The sequence below is a fragment of the Sander lucioperca genome, chromosome 7, assembly GCF_008315115.2.
Source record: "Sander lucioperca isolate FBNREF2018 chromosome 7, SLUC_FBN_1.2, whole genome shotgun sequence".
NCBI lineage: Eukaryota > Metazoa > Chordata > Actinopteri > Perciformes > Percidae > Sander > Sander lucioperca.
Window position 1 is genome coordinate 18,330,641 of NC_050179.1, and position 15,762 is coordinate 18,346,402.

General features: G+C 39.9%; 1 protein-coding gene across 16 annotated transcripts in view; it reads left to right on the top strand.

Moving 5' to 3' along the window:
- Positions 1-15,762, top strand: part of LOC116060310 (unconventional myosin-IXAa-like) — a 156,805-nt gene that overhangs the window by 82,101 nt on the left and 58,942 nt on the right. For 12 of the 16 annotated variants that reach the window (XM_036003269.1, XM_036003270.1, XM_036003267.1 and 9 more), the window contains 3 exons: positions 1,721-1,821; positions 2,635-2,761; positions 7,202-7,291. In XM_036003269.1, the coding sequence (XP_035859162.1) occupies positions 1,721-1,821; positions 2,635-2,761; positions 7,202-7,291 (318 nt within the window). The remainder of the gene's footprint in view (positions 1-1,720; positions 1,822-2,634; positions 2,762-7,201; positions 7,292-15,762) is intronic. The other 4 variants (XM_036003268.1, XM_036003281.1, XM_036003274.1 and 1 more) reach the window with 1 other exon arrangement.

The window sequence follows — 15,762 nt, forward strand, 5'->3', positions numbered from 1 at the left end:
ACAGGGCCAGTATCGCAGATACCAATACTATACCGATAATAATTAAGGTGGATGCATCATCAAATTGCTAAATCTGAATGAATTTTCATGACCTTTAAGTGGTTTTGGGATTTTTCCTTTGGATTATTAATAAGTTAAAACCCGGGACAGAATTTTCATATGCTTGTATACATTTGTTGTGTTAACACTGTATCTTACAGCCTTTTTACAAATTATACAGCTTGCCGTTGTTTCATTTTTGGCCTGAAAATATAGCCACACAGCGCTCCTCTTCCTCTCTGCCATTCTTCTGCTCCGTCTCTGCCCTGCTTGTGTGTGTGTGTGTGTGCTGCTGGCCGCCGCCGAGCCTGGCTGCTTGCTTGTTTGTTTGCCTGGTGCCGCTGAGTCACGTGACGGTACAACATCAAATCACAAGAGGGGGGAGGAGGAGCAAAGTGTGCCTGCTCTGCGCTGTGACAGGAGCGGCACTTGAAAGCAGCGGCACTTACACAAACAGACAGGTTGCCTCTTTGATGAAACCGCAGCCGTGCATACTGGAGAGAAACTGAAAGTAAAGTATCATTCTCATTACACTGGTATTGATCAATATCAGTACCAATGTTGGTATCGATATTATCGATATTTGGATCGATCCGCCGTTTCCTCAACCTAAATAGAATTTGTTTCTTTTCTGACCGCAACTTCCTGCTTTAATTAATCACTTCAAAGCGAATGTACGATTTGATTGAATGATTAACATTTAGTCCCCTGTAATCAGTTTAGTTTCTACATGGTGGTCCATTAAAGACTTGGCCTTTCTTGTCAGAGGAGCGGCATGTGGACTCGAGTCATAAATTGAATGACTTTAGACTCAGCCTGACAAAATCCAAAAGACCTGCAACTCGACTTTGACTTCAACACCAGTTACTTCGCTTGGATTTTAGCCTTTTGACTTGGAGTGACTTGACCTTCTCCTGAGGTCCAACGATTGAGAATTATGTTATGAATAAAATTATTCAAAGGAACAAAAAAAACTTGATTTTCCTGTTCTTTGAATCAATCCGCCTGCAGCCAATCAAGGAAAGGACAGTATCACAGGAATACAAAGACACGCCTCAATCAGTTTGGTTTTAAATTTTGGAAAATGTATTTGAAAGTCATAACTACAAATATTTTGAAAAAGCACTTATTTCTTCTTTAAAAAAAAAAAGGCATTCAATTTAGTGAAAGGCGCATGACGATGTCAGGACTATAAACACAAAGTTTAGGGCTTGGACTTGACTTGGGCCTTGATAGCCAAGACTTGACATTTACTTGTGACTTGCAAAACAGTTACTTAGTTTTACCTCTAATTTAATTATATCATTTATAAATTATTTCATTTTCAGGTTCAATAACTTCCTCTGATGTACGCAGAGGCCATCTTTGTTTCAGACAAAGTGAAGCATATGAAATACTGTGGGGAAACCCTGCTCAGTCACACACACATATACACACTCAATAATGTACTGTATATTCTTGCAGGGCACTTCAGTAGATACACACACTCATGTAGCTTAAATAGATACATCTATTAGTGTGCCAAGTCTTCACTAACTGTAATGGAATAGTATTAATCGTTATCAACAGGTATTAGTTAAGTGTGTACGGGTATATTGATTTAAAAAATCTTCTGGGATGCTGATGTTTATCTCTGTCTTCCTCTTTTTTTCTGTGTTTGTGTGTTTCCACCTGACACCAGCAGGACTGCTTCACAGTGGAAGGAGAAGATCTGAAACATGACTTTGAGCGGCTGCAGCTGGCTATGGAGATGGTCGGCTTCCTACCCACCACACGCAAACAGTAAGATGAGCTGCGTGACGTATACATTTGTTATTTTGTATGAATGAGAACCCCAGCCGTGTCTGTTAAAATCGTTGTCAGGACTGATTTAAGTACAGTGAATGTGCAGACATTTCTTGCATTACATTTTTATGGAAACATATCAGCTCAGCAGATGTGGTTTAGGGATGGAAACATTAGTGAACTTAAAACAAACTAATCACTCCGTAAGTACTCCTACTCTTCATCTGATGTTCTCACAAAACATGCCTCTAGTTTACTTTAGTTTTTTTTTTTAATTGTCTTTCCTAGATTTAAAGTTATAGTTTGCTGCCAGGTTTTTTTTTTTTTTAAGGAACAGACATAAGAGTGGTCTCGATCTTCTCATCTGACACTCGGCAAAAAAAGCAAATAACCATATTTCCCAAAATGTCAAACTCCTCCTTTAAACCTTTAGTGTTTAGGAGATGAATAGATTTGCTGAGGTCATTGCACTTTTCTTAACATTTTGTAAGCAAACAGGCATCAGTCAGGAAGCTTTGTAAATTCAGGTTCTTAGAAAATTACAGCTTTCATCAGAGATTACAAGTAAAACTGACATCTTGTTCGAAAAAATATTTAAAGATAAACATTTCAACAGATACATTTAGTAAGAGTCAGTTTGCTGTAATAAAGAGACCATCCAATAGCAGTAATGTCACACAATGACAAGGTCTCCTGGTCAAGAATTAACACAGAAACTCTTTCATTCACTGTAAAACATGCTCAGTAAGACCAAAGCTTGCCCAAAATAATGTAAATATCTTAACAATAAGTGCCTTTCTTTTTCTTCAGGATCTTCTCCCTGCTGTCAGCAATCCTCCACCTGGGAAACATCCGCTACAAGAAGAAGACCTACAGGGACGATTCCATCGACATCTGCAACCCAGAGGTCCTGCCCATCGTCTCCGAGCTGCTAGAGGTGAGCAGCACGATGCAGCCTTTTCATTGTGTTGAAGCTCATGTGTCGGCTATTAGTAAGGTTCAAACACATCAACACATTTTAAGGAACTTTGTGATATAATTTAGTTTTAATGATAAACCCCGTTTTCATCTGAAAGTCAAAGCATCTAAATATGACATGTCCGGATCAAAAAAACACAGTACTTTTTGTCTCACTGACTTTATGCTGAAATGCAATACTTTAAATACTTTGAAGGATAATAAAAATGCAGAATTGAAGCAGGGTTTTACCACAGGGTTTGTTTATTCTCCCTAAATACTTTCTTTGCCATTTTGTCTCCCAAAGTTATTCCATTACATGCCCACTGGAGATACTTAAAACTCCAAGGACTTAGTGAACTTTCAAAAACAAGTAGCATCCATTTGCGCAAATGAGTTTTCCTTTTGCTGTGTATTTTTTTAAACTGTGAAAAAAAATCGTGTTTCGTGTTGCCAGAGTTTACCCCCCTTATGTGGGCTTTATAAAGCCTTTTAGAGAGCTGAGGGCTCTCTCTGCGTACGAGCACAGCTTGTGGTGACAGCAGAAGTTAAGAGGTGCTTCAGGTCCCAAAGAGCTGTCCAACCATCCAGTGCTTCCACAAAGTACTGTTTGTGTTCAGGCTATTTCCAAACCTCTTGTGCTGCCGTGCTGTTGCGTAGGCGAGCTTTCCCACCAGGAACAACAGGTCCTTGTTGTTGTCTCAATACCTCCTGCATTGGTAAATCATATTTTAATGATAATAAATACATATCAGACACCAAGACAAGCTTTAACAGTGTTTTTTTTTAAGGATCATTTGTGGATCATGTATGGCTTACTTATTAACAACCTTTTATTCCTTCATTTTGAGGTGAAATGTTTTGGTAAAGCACTTGTTTTGCCTGTCAGCTGTATCCATCAGTCACTTATGGATGGTCATGGTGCTTGTCCAATCACATCCTTGCTTGCACAATACAATCACTACTTGTCTAACCACACACGGTAATTGCAAGCAGAATAGTTTGCGCAGCGGCAGCACTTTATTTCTGTAAATAAAGGTCAAATGAAGTTCAGCCGACCTACGGTTTCAGCAACAATATTCCGTATGTAGAAGTAAAGCTGCCTTATAGACCTCTTTTTCTTAATTTAATTGAATGTATTTTTATAACCTCATTTTTGTTGTATTATTTGTTGTATTATTGCACAAGCAAAAACTAAACTGAAAAGCAGTTTCTGAGGCTTTGATCTATGCGTACTGTACATTTTCCTGACCTCAATCTAGACACTGTAGTAATTATCTAACAGACACTAATCAGTCTGGTCTGTAGGTTGAGACTGCTTTGGCTTCTTAGAGACATGGAAAACATTTCCTGGCATGGGTTAACCTGCCACGCAGTGTATACAAATTTATGATGTGCTGAATTTGAGTTCATTCACTGAGTGTGGACCACACATACACACACACACACATCAGTGTACACTGTAAGGACAGCTCAAACATCCACATGCTGTTCTGATTTGCCTTGTGATTGAGTGATGGTGGCACTCCCCAGTCCCTGTTACAAACTTCAACGATTAGGCGGATGTGCTTGTTGAGTCGCTGACAAAACAAGGTCCAAAGTGTGCCGGAGACTGCTGTCAACAGCACAGCGGGGATGTTTTGACTGCCAGGGTTCCTCTATAACATCCAGACTGGTCTCTTTTACTCTCCAGAGGTCCAGTGTGGCAGCCACATGTTGGCCACATGCTCGGGGTTAGTGTTTTAAGTTCAAGTTTATTTGGATGTCTGTGAGTTGGTGCAATGGCTATTTGTCCCCAGGGACGTATAAAACATTCTTAAAGGGAAGAAGAAAGAAACGGAACACAAAAAACAGCTTAATGAAATCAAAAAAACAAAGAGTCACATTGATACAGCATTTTCAGGGCTCTCTGTAATTTGGCAACATTCCTGCTGCGACCTAATGTTTCAGTGGGACAAAAGAGGGAAATAAGTGTTATTTAATGTGGGGAGTGGAGGGAGGGGGTGGATAATTAATAAATATGTGATGGTTTTATTGGTTGCATGCAGTAAAAAAAAAAAAAAAAAATGGTTTTCCAGTAAATAATTGTAGAGTTTTCTGACATTTATTGGTGAAAAATATTGGGAAATTAGCTATAAAGGTACAAAGTTGCCTTTTATTTCATTGTTACTTGACAGCAAAGCATGCGTTTACTATGATTTACACCGTAAGTGCCTTCGAAGTTCTTTTAAAATTTAATTAGCTTGATGCTAAGAAAATGGATGGATGTACAGCCCAGACAGGCACCATCAAAAGTACTTAGCACTTATGTTGTATTGTTGATGCATGACTTTATTCTAAGACCCTTTGCATAAGAGAGTCTGCTAACTGGCTGAAATAGGTTGAAGTTTGCTAAATGCAGTTTATGAGTCATCGAGGCTAGAATGGCTTCAAGGGTGAGGTCTTAATTTGCATGAATAACAAATGTTGGAATTAGTCCGTACTTCGCTTTGATATGTAAAACACCATAGATAGACAGGATGGAATGTGAACCACCACTCTCACTATTACTGTGGTGCACTCATGTGAAGCTCCTCTATGGCGAAGAACTGATTGGCACAAGTGTGGACGGATGAATGATTAGGAATGAAACTGGTCAGGACTTCCTGTTTCCTGTGGAGGTGGAACTGGAAGAGGAAGTAGAGCTCGTAGAGGCTGATGGACGACTGACAGACTGGATCCTCTGAGCTGTAGAGTTGAGTGATTTGACCTAACCAGAAACATTCCTGTGCAAAGTGGTAATTGGTCCAGAGAGAGTAGCTTACTGTGAGAACAAATCCCACTAAAGCCTGAATTTGTTGATGGTATTTTAATGCTTAAAAACAGTATGTTGAAACACAGTTTTGGAACCTGAGGCCAACAAATGTTTGGTTATTCATCACAATCTGACATAGGCCAATACATTTTGATAAAGTCCTGTCAGATTTTTGTTTTATTTTCCTTACCAGTAACCATGCAGTGCTGTTTTTCTTCAAGTATTTAAGTATATTTTCACAGATAGACAGCGTATTGGTTTCCACTGTCTCTCATGGTTTATTAAGGAGTAGAAGAAGCAAAACATTTACAATAACTGCTTCTTGCATTATTGAACATCAAAACCAGTCGGTGGCTGACTTTATCAACTAAATACGAAGGCAGTGGCCGTGAGTGAGAACAACTAACAGCCCTATCGACCAAATCTAAGCACCCATTACCCCCACCTTTAGTTACTGTTGCTATGTCGGACAGGTTTCGGTCAAAAATATGGCGATGTCTATACTGTACCGTACAGTATTACTACCTGCCAGACGATTAATTAACTATAGTACATGTTAGATAACTCTGGTAATAATGTCACTTTAAAAAGAGCGTAGGTGTCTTTAAAATAAGTCTTATTATCTTCTTCAGAATGTCTTGTTGTTTGTAGCATATAGCGAAAATGTAGGGACTAGGCAGCAAAAGCATTAGACCAGAAAGATTACTAACCTAGAATGGGAATCGAGGTATTCATGTCCCGGAAAAAAGAAATGGTTAATTTGAGAACAGAATCACTGACCCCAAACCAGTGCTTACAAACTTCTGAGTATTATGGTATTAGAGCTGTAATCATAGACGGAGCAGCAAGCCTGTTACCAAGCGACTAATACATGGAAATGTGCCGGCTAAAGACCAATCACCAGGCTGCAGAATAGGCTTTGCTTTCAGTCGAGGGATTACCAGGCAGTGTGAAATGAAGTCTGATTATGCAAAACTCGACACATCGTATTGTGCTGTGTGTATGAGGGCAGAGAGCAGTGTTTACGTGTTAATCTTGGCATCTGTGTAAATTAGAAGCAGTAGAGTTATTATGAGCATCAGATTAGTAGATTGAAGGGTCAGTTAGGGTGTACAGTGTATGTAAAGCCTGCATTACAAGTGGGGTTTTGTAGTTTGACATACAGTATGTGGGTATTTATCAGGCGTGGTTGGTCTGACAAAAAGGTCTGTTGCATTATGGGAAATGTAGAATTTTGCGTTTTTTGGAGCCTGACCCATACACGGAATTAAATGTCTTGATATATCGACTTCTGCTGCTTAAATCTTCAATAATTCTTCTTTAGAATCGGTCTCTTGTGAGCTCTCCAGCTTTCTGGAAGTGCAATATTAAATTCCTTGAGAAACCCTTTAATAGAATGATGCCCTTTGACATGATTGGACTGTACCATTACTGCATGTTATCATCCTTATTATTACCATTACTTCATCACTTTTATAGGTCAAATAAAACATATCGCCCAAAAACTATTTTTACAGTTCTCTTCAACTTCAACATTTAATATGACCAGTGGCCCTGTATCATGCTTAAAATGTTGTAAGAGCTCTCAGTGACACCTAACTCTGATTTTGATCTTGTCCTCTTCAGGTCAGAGAGGAGATGCTGCTGGAGGCGCTGACCACCAGGAAGACGGTGACTGTCGGAGAGAGGCTCATCGTGCCCTACAAACTTGCTGAGGTGACTTTTTCAGTGACCACAACATCCAAATACTGCACAACATCAAAATGTGACACCTACCCACCGAGTCTCAAACGCACAAACTTTATCTGACCTTCTAAAATTGATGACCTATTACTGGTAAAACCCCCTGTGAGCCTGTCTGATTCCTTACTGCCAGCACACTTAATCAAACCCAGAATATGCTAAACACTGAGGGAGAATTTAAACACTTTTTTATAGTATGCTGTTAATGGTAAAAAAGGGCCTGTGTGAGGGTGGCAGTAGAGGTCTGGCTTAAGAAAGCATACGCTAGCCATATGTTTTGTTATGAAGTGCGTCAGCTGTAGGCGAGATTCTGTGTTTGTGTGTGCATGTTGTGGAGCTTGTCTGGGGAGCTTGTTGTGGCACTTCCCCAGCCCCCACCGCTTCTTTCTAAGGCTCTTTTAATATAGGTCTCTTCCATTGCAACTTCCTGTTTCCTGTCAAGGAACAGGGCGACTTAACCCCATCTGTACAGCCCTCTGGACAAAATGTACCTCCAGGATGCCTCAGTTGACCTAGATAGACTTCTCTCACTGTGCTAGTGAATCTAATAATATTCAGTGGTTTTCGTTTATCTCTCCGTCCCGAAAGCCTTTGATGCTTTGGCATAGAAATGAATTTGGTCCAGCCTTCTGCTCATGTCTGTAGGGCCTTTTGTCTGTGGAAGGAAATGCTACACATAGATAGTCTGTTACCCTGCTCGGCTCCACCCCCCTCATCTGATCTACGGGTTAGTTTAGCCCAACAATGGTTGCTCCCACTCCACTCCCCGTCCTTCCAGTCATGTGGTCTGGTCTCAGGAATGTGCAACCTCCACTGGAATATACAGTACAGTGGCCAAAAGACAGATCCTGAGTCTGTCTCTGTTTGTCTCCGTCTCTCTATTTCCCCGTCAGTCTTTCCCTTTTCTAGACTATCTGTAAGACAGAGGCTCAGACAATGTCATTAAAAATGTAATCATGGACAAGGGCAGCTGCTATGATAAACCCTGTCCTGCAGCTTCTGATGTCATGCCATGGAAGTTCCCTACTATCCTTCACAAGGTGGTCTTATCTTGAAAGGAGCAAGAGGCAAATAAGAAAAGACCTGGAGAGAATTAGGCAGCGACCTTTCAATCTTTGAAAGTCCCTTATTGACAGAAAAGGGAAAGATCATAAATCATAAAATAGCATAATGGGAAATCCCTAAATGTGTGCTCTAAGAGAAAAACAGGGTCTGTTAACATACAGTTGTATATGTATCTCTCCCGAAATTGAACATGCAATAACAATAATTTTTATTTCTATTTGGGGGCAGCAGAATGCAGCTGTAAATGGACTGCACTTAGATAGCCCTTTTCAATCTTAACAGACAAAGCTCTTTATCTTTCAGTCTCTTGCTCTAAAAACAGATGCTATTCTATGTTGTTTTTTTTATTCTACTTTTAGCTCTGTTTTGGTCTCCATTAGCTCCTGAGGGAAATACTGTATAAGTATATATAAACGTTGTCTGGTCCTGGTCAGATAGCATACAGTGGGTTTAAAGAGCTCCTCCGCTAAAGATAGCTGCTTAATGCATCTTGAAACAACACTGATAAATAGAGATATAGAGAAATATAGAGAACGTAAAAAGTAAAGTTGCGGGCTGTTAAAATCAAATAAAGAGCTGAAAGATGCTGTGAACGCTTTAGAGCTGAGGGGCACTGTAGAGTCAGGTAAAAATTGGGTTTGTCACTATGCGCTACAAGGGACCCTTTTCATCTACACATAGTGTTGGTATCCATTATTAATACAATATTGATTATAAGCAATTTAAGTCAAGCTAGCAGGCATTGAGGTAAGGAATCCTTACCACGCTCACCCGCAAGTTTGTATTTCTCCACTTGCCAGCACCCTCATTTACATAATGCATTCCCTAGCCACTAACCCTAACCATCAACTATATGTCTAACCCCAGCCATTACTAACGCTAACCCTTAAAACAAGTCTCAAACCTCAAACAGCCATTTGAAGTGAGGACCAGTCAAAATGTCTGATGTCTAACAGTCAAATTGGTCCTAACAAAGTACACACACACACACACACACACACACACACAGACACATACACAACGAGAGCAGCGTCAGTGAGGCCCTGCCCTGATCGGACTGCAGGGCCGTGGGAGCGAGTTGAGGCCACCTGTGGAATCCATAACACGCCTGTTTTTATACAAAGGAAATGTGGAAAAAAGAACCTGGCAAATGTTACTGGTTCTTCTCACAAATGATTTCTAACTACTTGGATAAGAAATGTTGAGAAAGTGTGCTGGGCAGCTGTCTCATCCACCCACAGTTGAGATGGGGAGATTTTGCCGTGTGACCTGCTGAACCTTGGTGTGCTGCAGAGTAGAGGTTGGTATTTCCCGAACTACAGCCAGTAAGATCCCTAAATTCATTGTATGGGCCCTGGTTGAGTCACTTGGAATTCACTTATGTATTGCTTGGTTTTGGTTCCAGAGTAATAATGAGAGTGAAAGTAATTCCCATTTCAAGCAGAGAAACTGTGCTTGGCAACTTCTAAGGAGGTCAGCATGTGGAGTTTGTAGAAGGGATAGTTTAGATTTTTGGAAGTTGGGTTGTATGAGGTACTTATTAGAGGTCGACCGATTAATCGGCCGATTTTTGGCAATTTTTTACATAATCGGCATCGGCCAATATCAAGTCGATTAATAAGCAGGCGCATCTAGGCGCATCAGCCTAGTGTTAAAAAAATGAATAGGCGACATTTTTTACAGCGCGCCCAGACCAGCTGCCTCCAGCCCCTCCCCTCGTGAATTCTTGCACATTGTGTGTCTCGCACAGTCACTTCAGGTTCAGACGCTACCGTTAGCAGTAGCATGCTGCTGGTGTTCTTGCCTTGGGATTAACTGTACTAATAAAGCCGTACAAAACACCGTGGCCACACCGCTGTGGAAGCTCCCCGAATGTCATTTATCAGAGTCTGGTTGTTACCCCTGTCCGTGGCAGTCTCATCCACTCCTATAACGGAGCTAACCGCTAACTGAGCTAACCGCTAACGGAGCTAATCGTTGCTAACAGAGCCTTCAGTTCTCCGTGCCTGATCCATTAACTGCATCTATGGACTCGAGCACGAATAAAACGCTTAATTTGATTAAATTGGCTGGACGAGTTTTAAATTACAACTAAGAGTTGTTTGAATGACTGAAATCTGGAAATCAACAGGACATGTAGGCTAACAGTATGGTCCCCAAAACACAGATAAAACACTTCAACTAATGAACAATGATCTAACAAACAAGGTGAACAAGAACTGACTTTAGATAGCCCTAGCCTTGTGTGATTCAACAGGAGTTAGGAGGAAATAGTGTTGAGATTAATAATAACATGTCACTTTCTGTGAAGCAGATTTGTATTCTCAGAAGTTTAATAAATGCTGCTAAGTGCACTAAACTTTATTTTTTCATTGAAAGGTTTATTTGACAAAGTTTATTTTCTTCTTACCTGTTTCGTTTATTTAATATATTTTTCATACATTATTTATACAATATAGGCTACAGTATGTTTTTACATTATACATTTGTAATTGAAGTAGGCTACAAGTGTAGATTGGTGAAGTGTTCAATAAATGTTTTTGTTGAGAAATTCTGTGTAGGCTATATTAGTGTTACATTTTATCTTTCAAATAGAGGTTTAAAAACAAGCACATATCGGCCAAATATCGGCCAAAATTTATCGGCAGCATTAATCGGCTGACCCTGATTTCTAAAGATCGGCATCGGCATCGGCCAGAGAAAAACCATATCGGTCGACCTCTAGTACTTATCCATAGTCAGTGTATTACCTACAGAAGATAGCGGTCGGCACACGCCCCCAGTTTGGAGAAGCAGGCAGGAGTACCGACACAGAAGCTAGGCAATGTACTGCAGTGGATGGGGGCAACAAAAAAAAAGGCCCACCTAAAGAATGCAATATAAGTTTAAGTGTACGCAATATGCACAATACAGTACATCTTTTACCTTGCTATCAGACAGTCCTTTCTGACGGGGAAGTGAAGCCATTATATCGCACCAGACTCCTTTGACAAAAATAAATTGTAATTTTTGCTTCGCAGAACAAAGGAGTTGCTGGTCTACCGCTGCCTGGATAGGTTAGTTAGTTTGTGTCATTGTGTGACTTTGGAGAATCCGAACTAATCCTTTAAAACACCAAAGTCACACATGAATGGGTAATGAAAATGCATGAGGTTTCTTTTGAATCCAGCCTTCGATTGTTTTTTGTTTTGTGTTTCCCCTAATCGTGTCTTTTTGTTCAGGTCAAGACAACAGGCTTCACACAGGTCCTCAGATTTAAACAGACATATTTCTAAACAATAAGCCATCATGCAGCTTATGGTTGAAGATTGTATTTAAGGCTATTAATGCTTAATTCAGAAAACGCAGAAAAAACATTTAGGTTTATATTATCAGTGATGCTATGTGATTGGGAAATCTAGGATCGTTTTCTTTCTTTCTTTTTCCATTCAGCTCAAATCACACATTTAGAACAGAAATGGCCTCATCTGTGCTTTGTGGTAAGTGCTAATTAGCAAATGTTAGCATGCTAGCACACAGCATTAAAATGGTAAACGTATCTGCTAAGAATCAGCATGATAACATAGTCATTGTGAGTGTGTTATTGGTATCTTGTTATATATACAGTATAAAAAGTCAGATTTTGAGACCTACTGTATTTCACAGTGCATTGAGCATGAATGGAGAGAGAAATAAAACTGAAACCAATAACAATATAGGGACTTATATAAGGCCACAAATCTGTACAAACCAAAGTTCTAGCATAGTGTAATCTCACTTTAAAAACAGCTATTATCAAGTTATCATTGATAACATTTATTGAAAAATGATGGGGAATTACAGATTCCAGCCACGCTGGGCGCTAATAGTCTCGACCTCTGTGGTTTAGCTCGGGTTTAGACACAGCGTTTATTTCAGGTCTGGAGAAGTGAGAAAAGAGTTTGCATCTGCGAGATCATGATTGTATGAATGTGTGTGTCTGTTAAGGTGCACATGTGTGTGAGCCCGTGTCAGTCAAGATAAGGTGTGATCTATATCTGACTTTGACATTTTTTGATGTGGTTCCAGATAATTTGACTCCACCACTTCCTTCTTCCTGTTTGAAGACAGGCATGGGGAAGGGGAAGTGAGGGGGTAGCAGTGAGACACTCATTCATATAAAAGGTTCTGCTGTTTCAAAGTTGTCAAAGCCTCATAGTGAGAGTGTAGAGGTAATCTGCCATTGCTGAGGGATTGTAAAATGTATGCAATGTACACTGATGGACAAAAACAACTCCATAAATACAAATTAAAAACACATGCAGATTGGCATATTGTGGTGAAACGCGCGAACACAAAACATCCTGCAGCGAGGAAGCTAGCAGGCCACGTGCAGCGTGAGCTCATGCTGGTGTTTCACACCTCCTATGGTTTTCAGGAGAAATAAAGAAATGGAAAGAAAGAGAATAACAACTTCCCCTCAGCAGAACCTTATAATCACAAACACCAGCTAAGACCTGGTTTAACAGCCAAGACCGTTACACTTTACAAAAGTCTCTGAGTCCTGCTAATTATTTTGTCAGTTTCTTGGGTGGCCCTCCAGTAAAACATTTTCAACCCATTTGCTTCCAGCCATGTTCCCTCCTAGTTTGTAACTGGTCCCATTGTGGTGAATAATTAAATTACATGGCAAACACGGAGACAATTCATGCTCAGTGAGCATGTCAAATGTTCACATCTCATCTGCCAATCCCTCGAGTTCCTGCTGAAGCATTCAAATCGTGACTCTTCTTATCAAACGTTGTATTATTCATAACAATCTTACATAACTTTGTGGGAGCAGGGACGTCACAAGCCTGCTTGTTAAAAATATCATAAACAATAAAAAATGCAAGAGGGAAGAGGCAGCTTTTAAAATGCATGGTTTTGCTTCATCACGGCTGTTGGCCCCATGTGGCCTCGGCAGGCGGCGTTTTCTAAGCTTAATCGGGTTCACAGTGTCCCACAAAGGTCTCTGAGAGACGAGGAATGCTTTTTTATTGTTGTGTAGCTGATTCAAGATTCAGGTTTATTCCCTTTTGATGTCCTTGTAGTGTGATTCTGTGTGCCTATTTTTGTTCATTGTTTCAGGAAGCATCAGACCAACTTCCTCTTGCAAATTTGGTTTGTCTGAACTTGCGTTCCTCTGAGCCAGGGTTGTAACACAGTGTATGCTGTAGGTGATAGTTTAAGTATAATCATTATTTAACCAGGCAAATAAATTAAATGATAGGTAAAAGAAATGTTCAAGTCTGTCTTAAAACAATAGTCAGGTGCCCACATGATCATTGCAAAAGGTTTTGTTTGATGCAATCATTCCTCCTGTTTATGCTGGCCGTTAAGAGATCCATTCCCAAATCAGTTTCAATGTAAGTGATGTGGGACAAAATCCACAGCAAACAAATCTGAGAACTGGACTGGAACAAGGCTGGGTGTGTGTCAGGCATGTTGGTATTGATAGGAGGTAGATGTCATGATGACGCCAAGTTCATTGTAGAGAAAAGTGAAGGAAAAGCTCATTTTGTGAATCTTTGAGCTCTTGGAGTTATGTAACCCTACATACAACACATTGTGTATTAAAGTTATAATCCATAGCATCCTAGTGAGCTGCTGTTAGGGTGGCAACGCTATGGTGTGAAACCAGGGTTAGACTCCTTTTCTCACAACCAGCTTGAGCAAAACCAAACATCGGCTTATTTTCACTACCATCTGTATTTGACATAAAGACACCTAGGTGCCAAAGTTGCAACCTTACCTGTCTGTGGTTAACAAGTCAACCAGTTAAGTGTTTGATGAAGTAGAGTAGTGAAATCCAAGGGCCCTTGTCAATGTTTTATAGGTTCCTCAGCATTGATAAAGAGCAGTGTGTTTTTCTTTCCTATTTGTTTTCAATCTCTACTTAATCAAATATACTCTGATTGGATTATTGGGGTCTCAACTATTTCGGGGTTCCTACCATGAAAATGTTTGACCTTGTTGAAGCAGATTTCTTGTCTTGTTCCACTCCCCATTCAATCATTACACTTCTTGCTGCCAAAGAACGTGCTGTGGTTTCCAAGACTCCATTTAAGTCTGCTTATGTTAGCTTAGCATGCCTTTCATCATGTCTAAGGAGAGAACATAGTTGCTCTTTGGCTTGTTGAGGCGTAATAATGGCTCCTCTTGGCAGTGTTGTTTTTTATGGATCAAAAAGCAATCCATGAAAAAAAGGTTGTCCAAATAGTGATCTGCAGGTCTGGAGGCACTTAAGGCTCTGGCTCCTGACTGAAAACACCTAAAATACTACAGCACTTTGCACAGCAAGACTCTCGAACATAAGAACAGTAACTCAGAGTTGTGAGCAGTCTGGGAGCTTTAACACAGGCTCCGTGTTTACCCTCTAAATACAAAGTATCTGTTGTTATAAACCTTTAACAATTTATTAATAACAACAGCCTAAGGTGTCTTTGTGGTATTACTGTAGCTCTCTGGTATATCTATATTAAAGTTGCAAAGTTTCAGACAGTTCGCATTGTTGGATCTTAATGCTAGTTGACTGTTTAACAGCCTGGTGCTACACTAGTGTTGTTTGTTTCCTAATAAACGTTATGTAGATATATGGATGTTAGTATGGATGAGAAGATGGATACCACTCTCATGTCTGTAAGTATATGCTAAATATGAAGGTGGAGCCAGCGGGCGATTAGCTTAGCCTAGCATCAAGACTGGAAGCAAGAGGAAACAGCTAGCCTGGCTCTGTCCAAAGGTAATAAAACACATGCACCGAAGCTAACTGTAAAACAACTTATAAATAGCATGTTGATTAGTCAAATTTGGAGATGCTAGAAGACAGAATATTTATTTTAATTTAAACAGAGCCAGGCTAGCTGTTTCCCCCTGCTTCCAGTCTTTATGCTAAGTTAAGCTAACCGCCTCCTGGCCATAACTTTAAATTAAGCGTACAGATATGAGACTGCATTGATCTTCTTCATCTAATTCTAGTAAGAAAGCAAATGAGCTATTGAGCTAAAATGTCATACTATTCCTTTAGGATTTCACACTAACCAGTGTTTGACCCGGTGTATATGGGTCAAAAGGTAGCTAACCATTATTTATCTTTATCAATTAATTAAATTCCTTTAGTCAATAGAATGTCAGAAAATAGGCTAGTACAAAAAAAATGTCCATCACAGTTTCCCAGAGCCCACGGCAATGTCTCTTTAAATTGCTTGTTTTGTCCAACCTTCAGTCTAAAGACCAAATATATTAAAATCACAGTCATCTAAAACAGCAAATGTTTGGCATTTTTTTCCTGATAAATGACTTAACGATTGTTGCCGATTAATTTCCTGTCAGTCTAATGATTGATTATTTGACGGCAATACTATGAAACTAAATTTCTA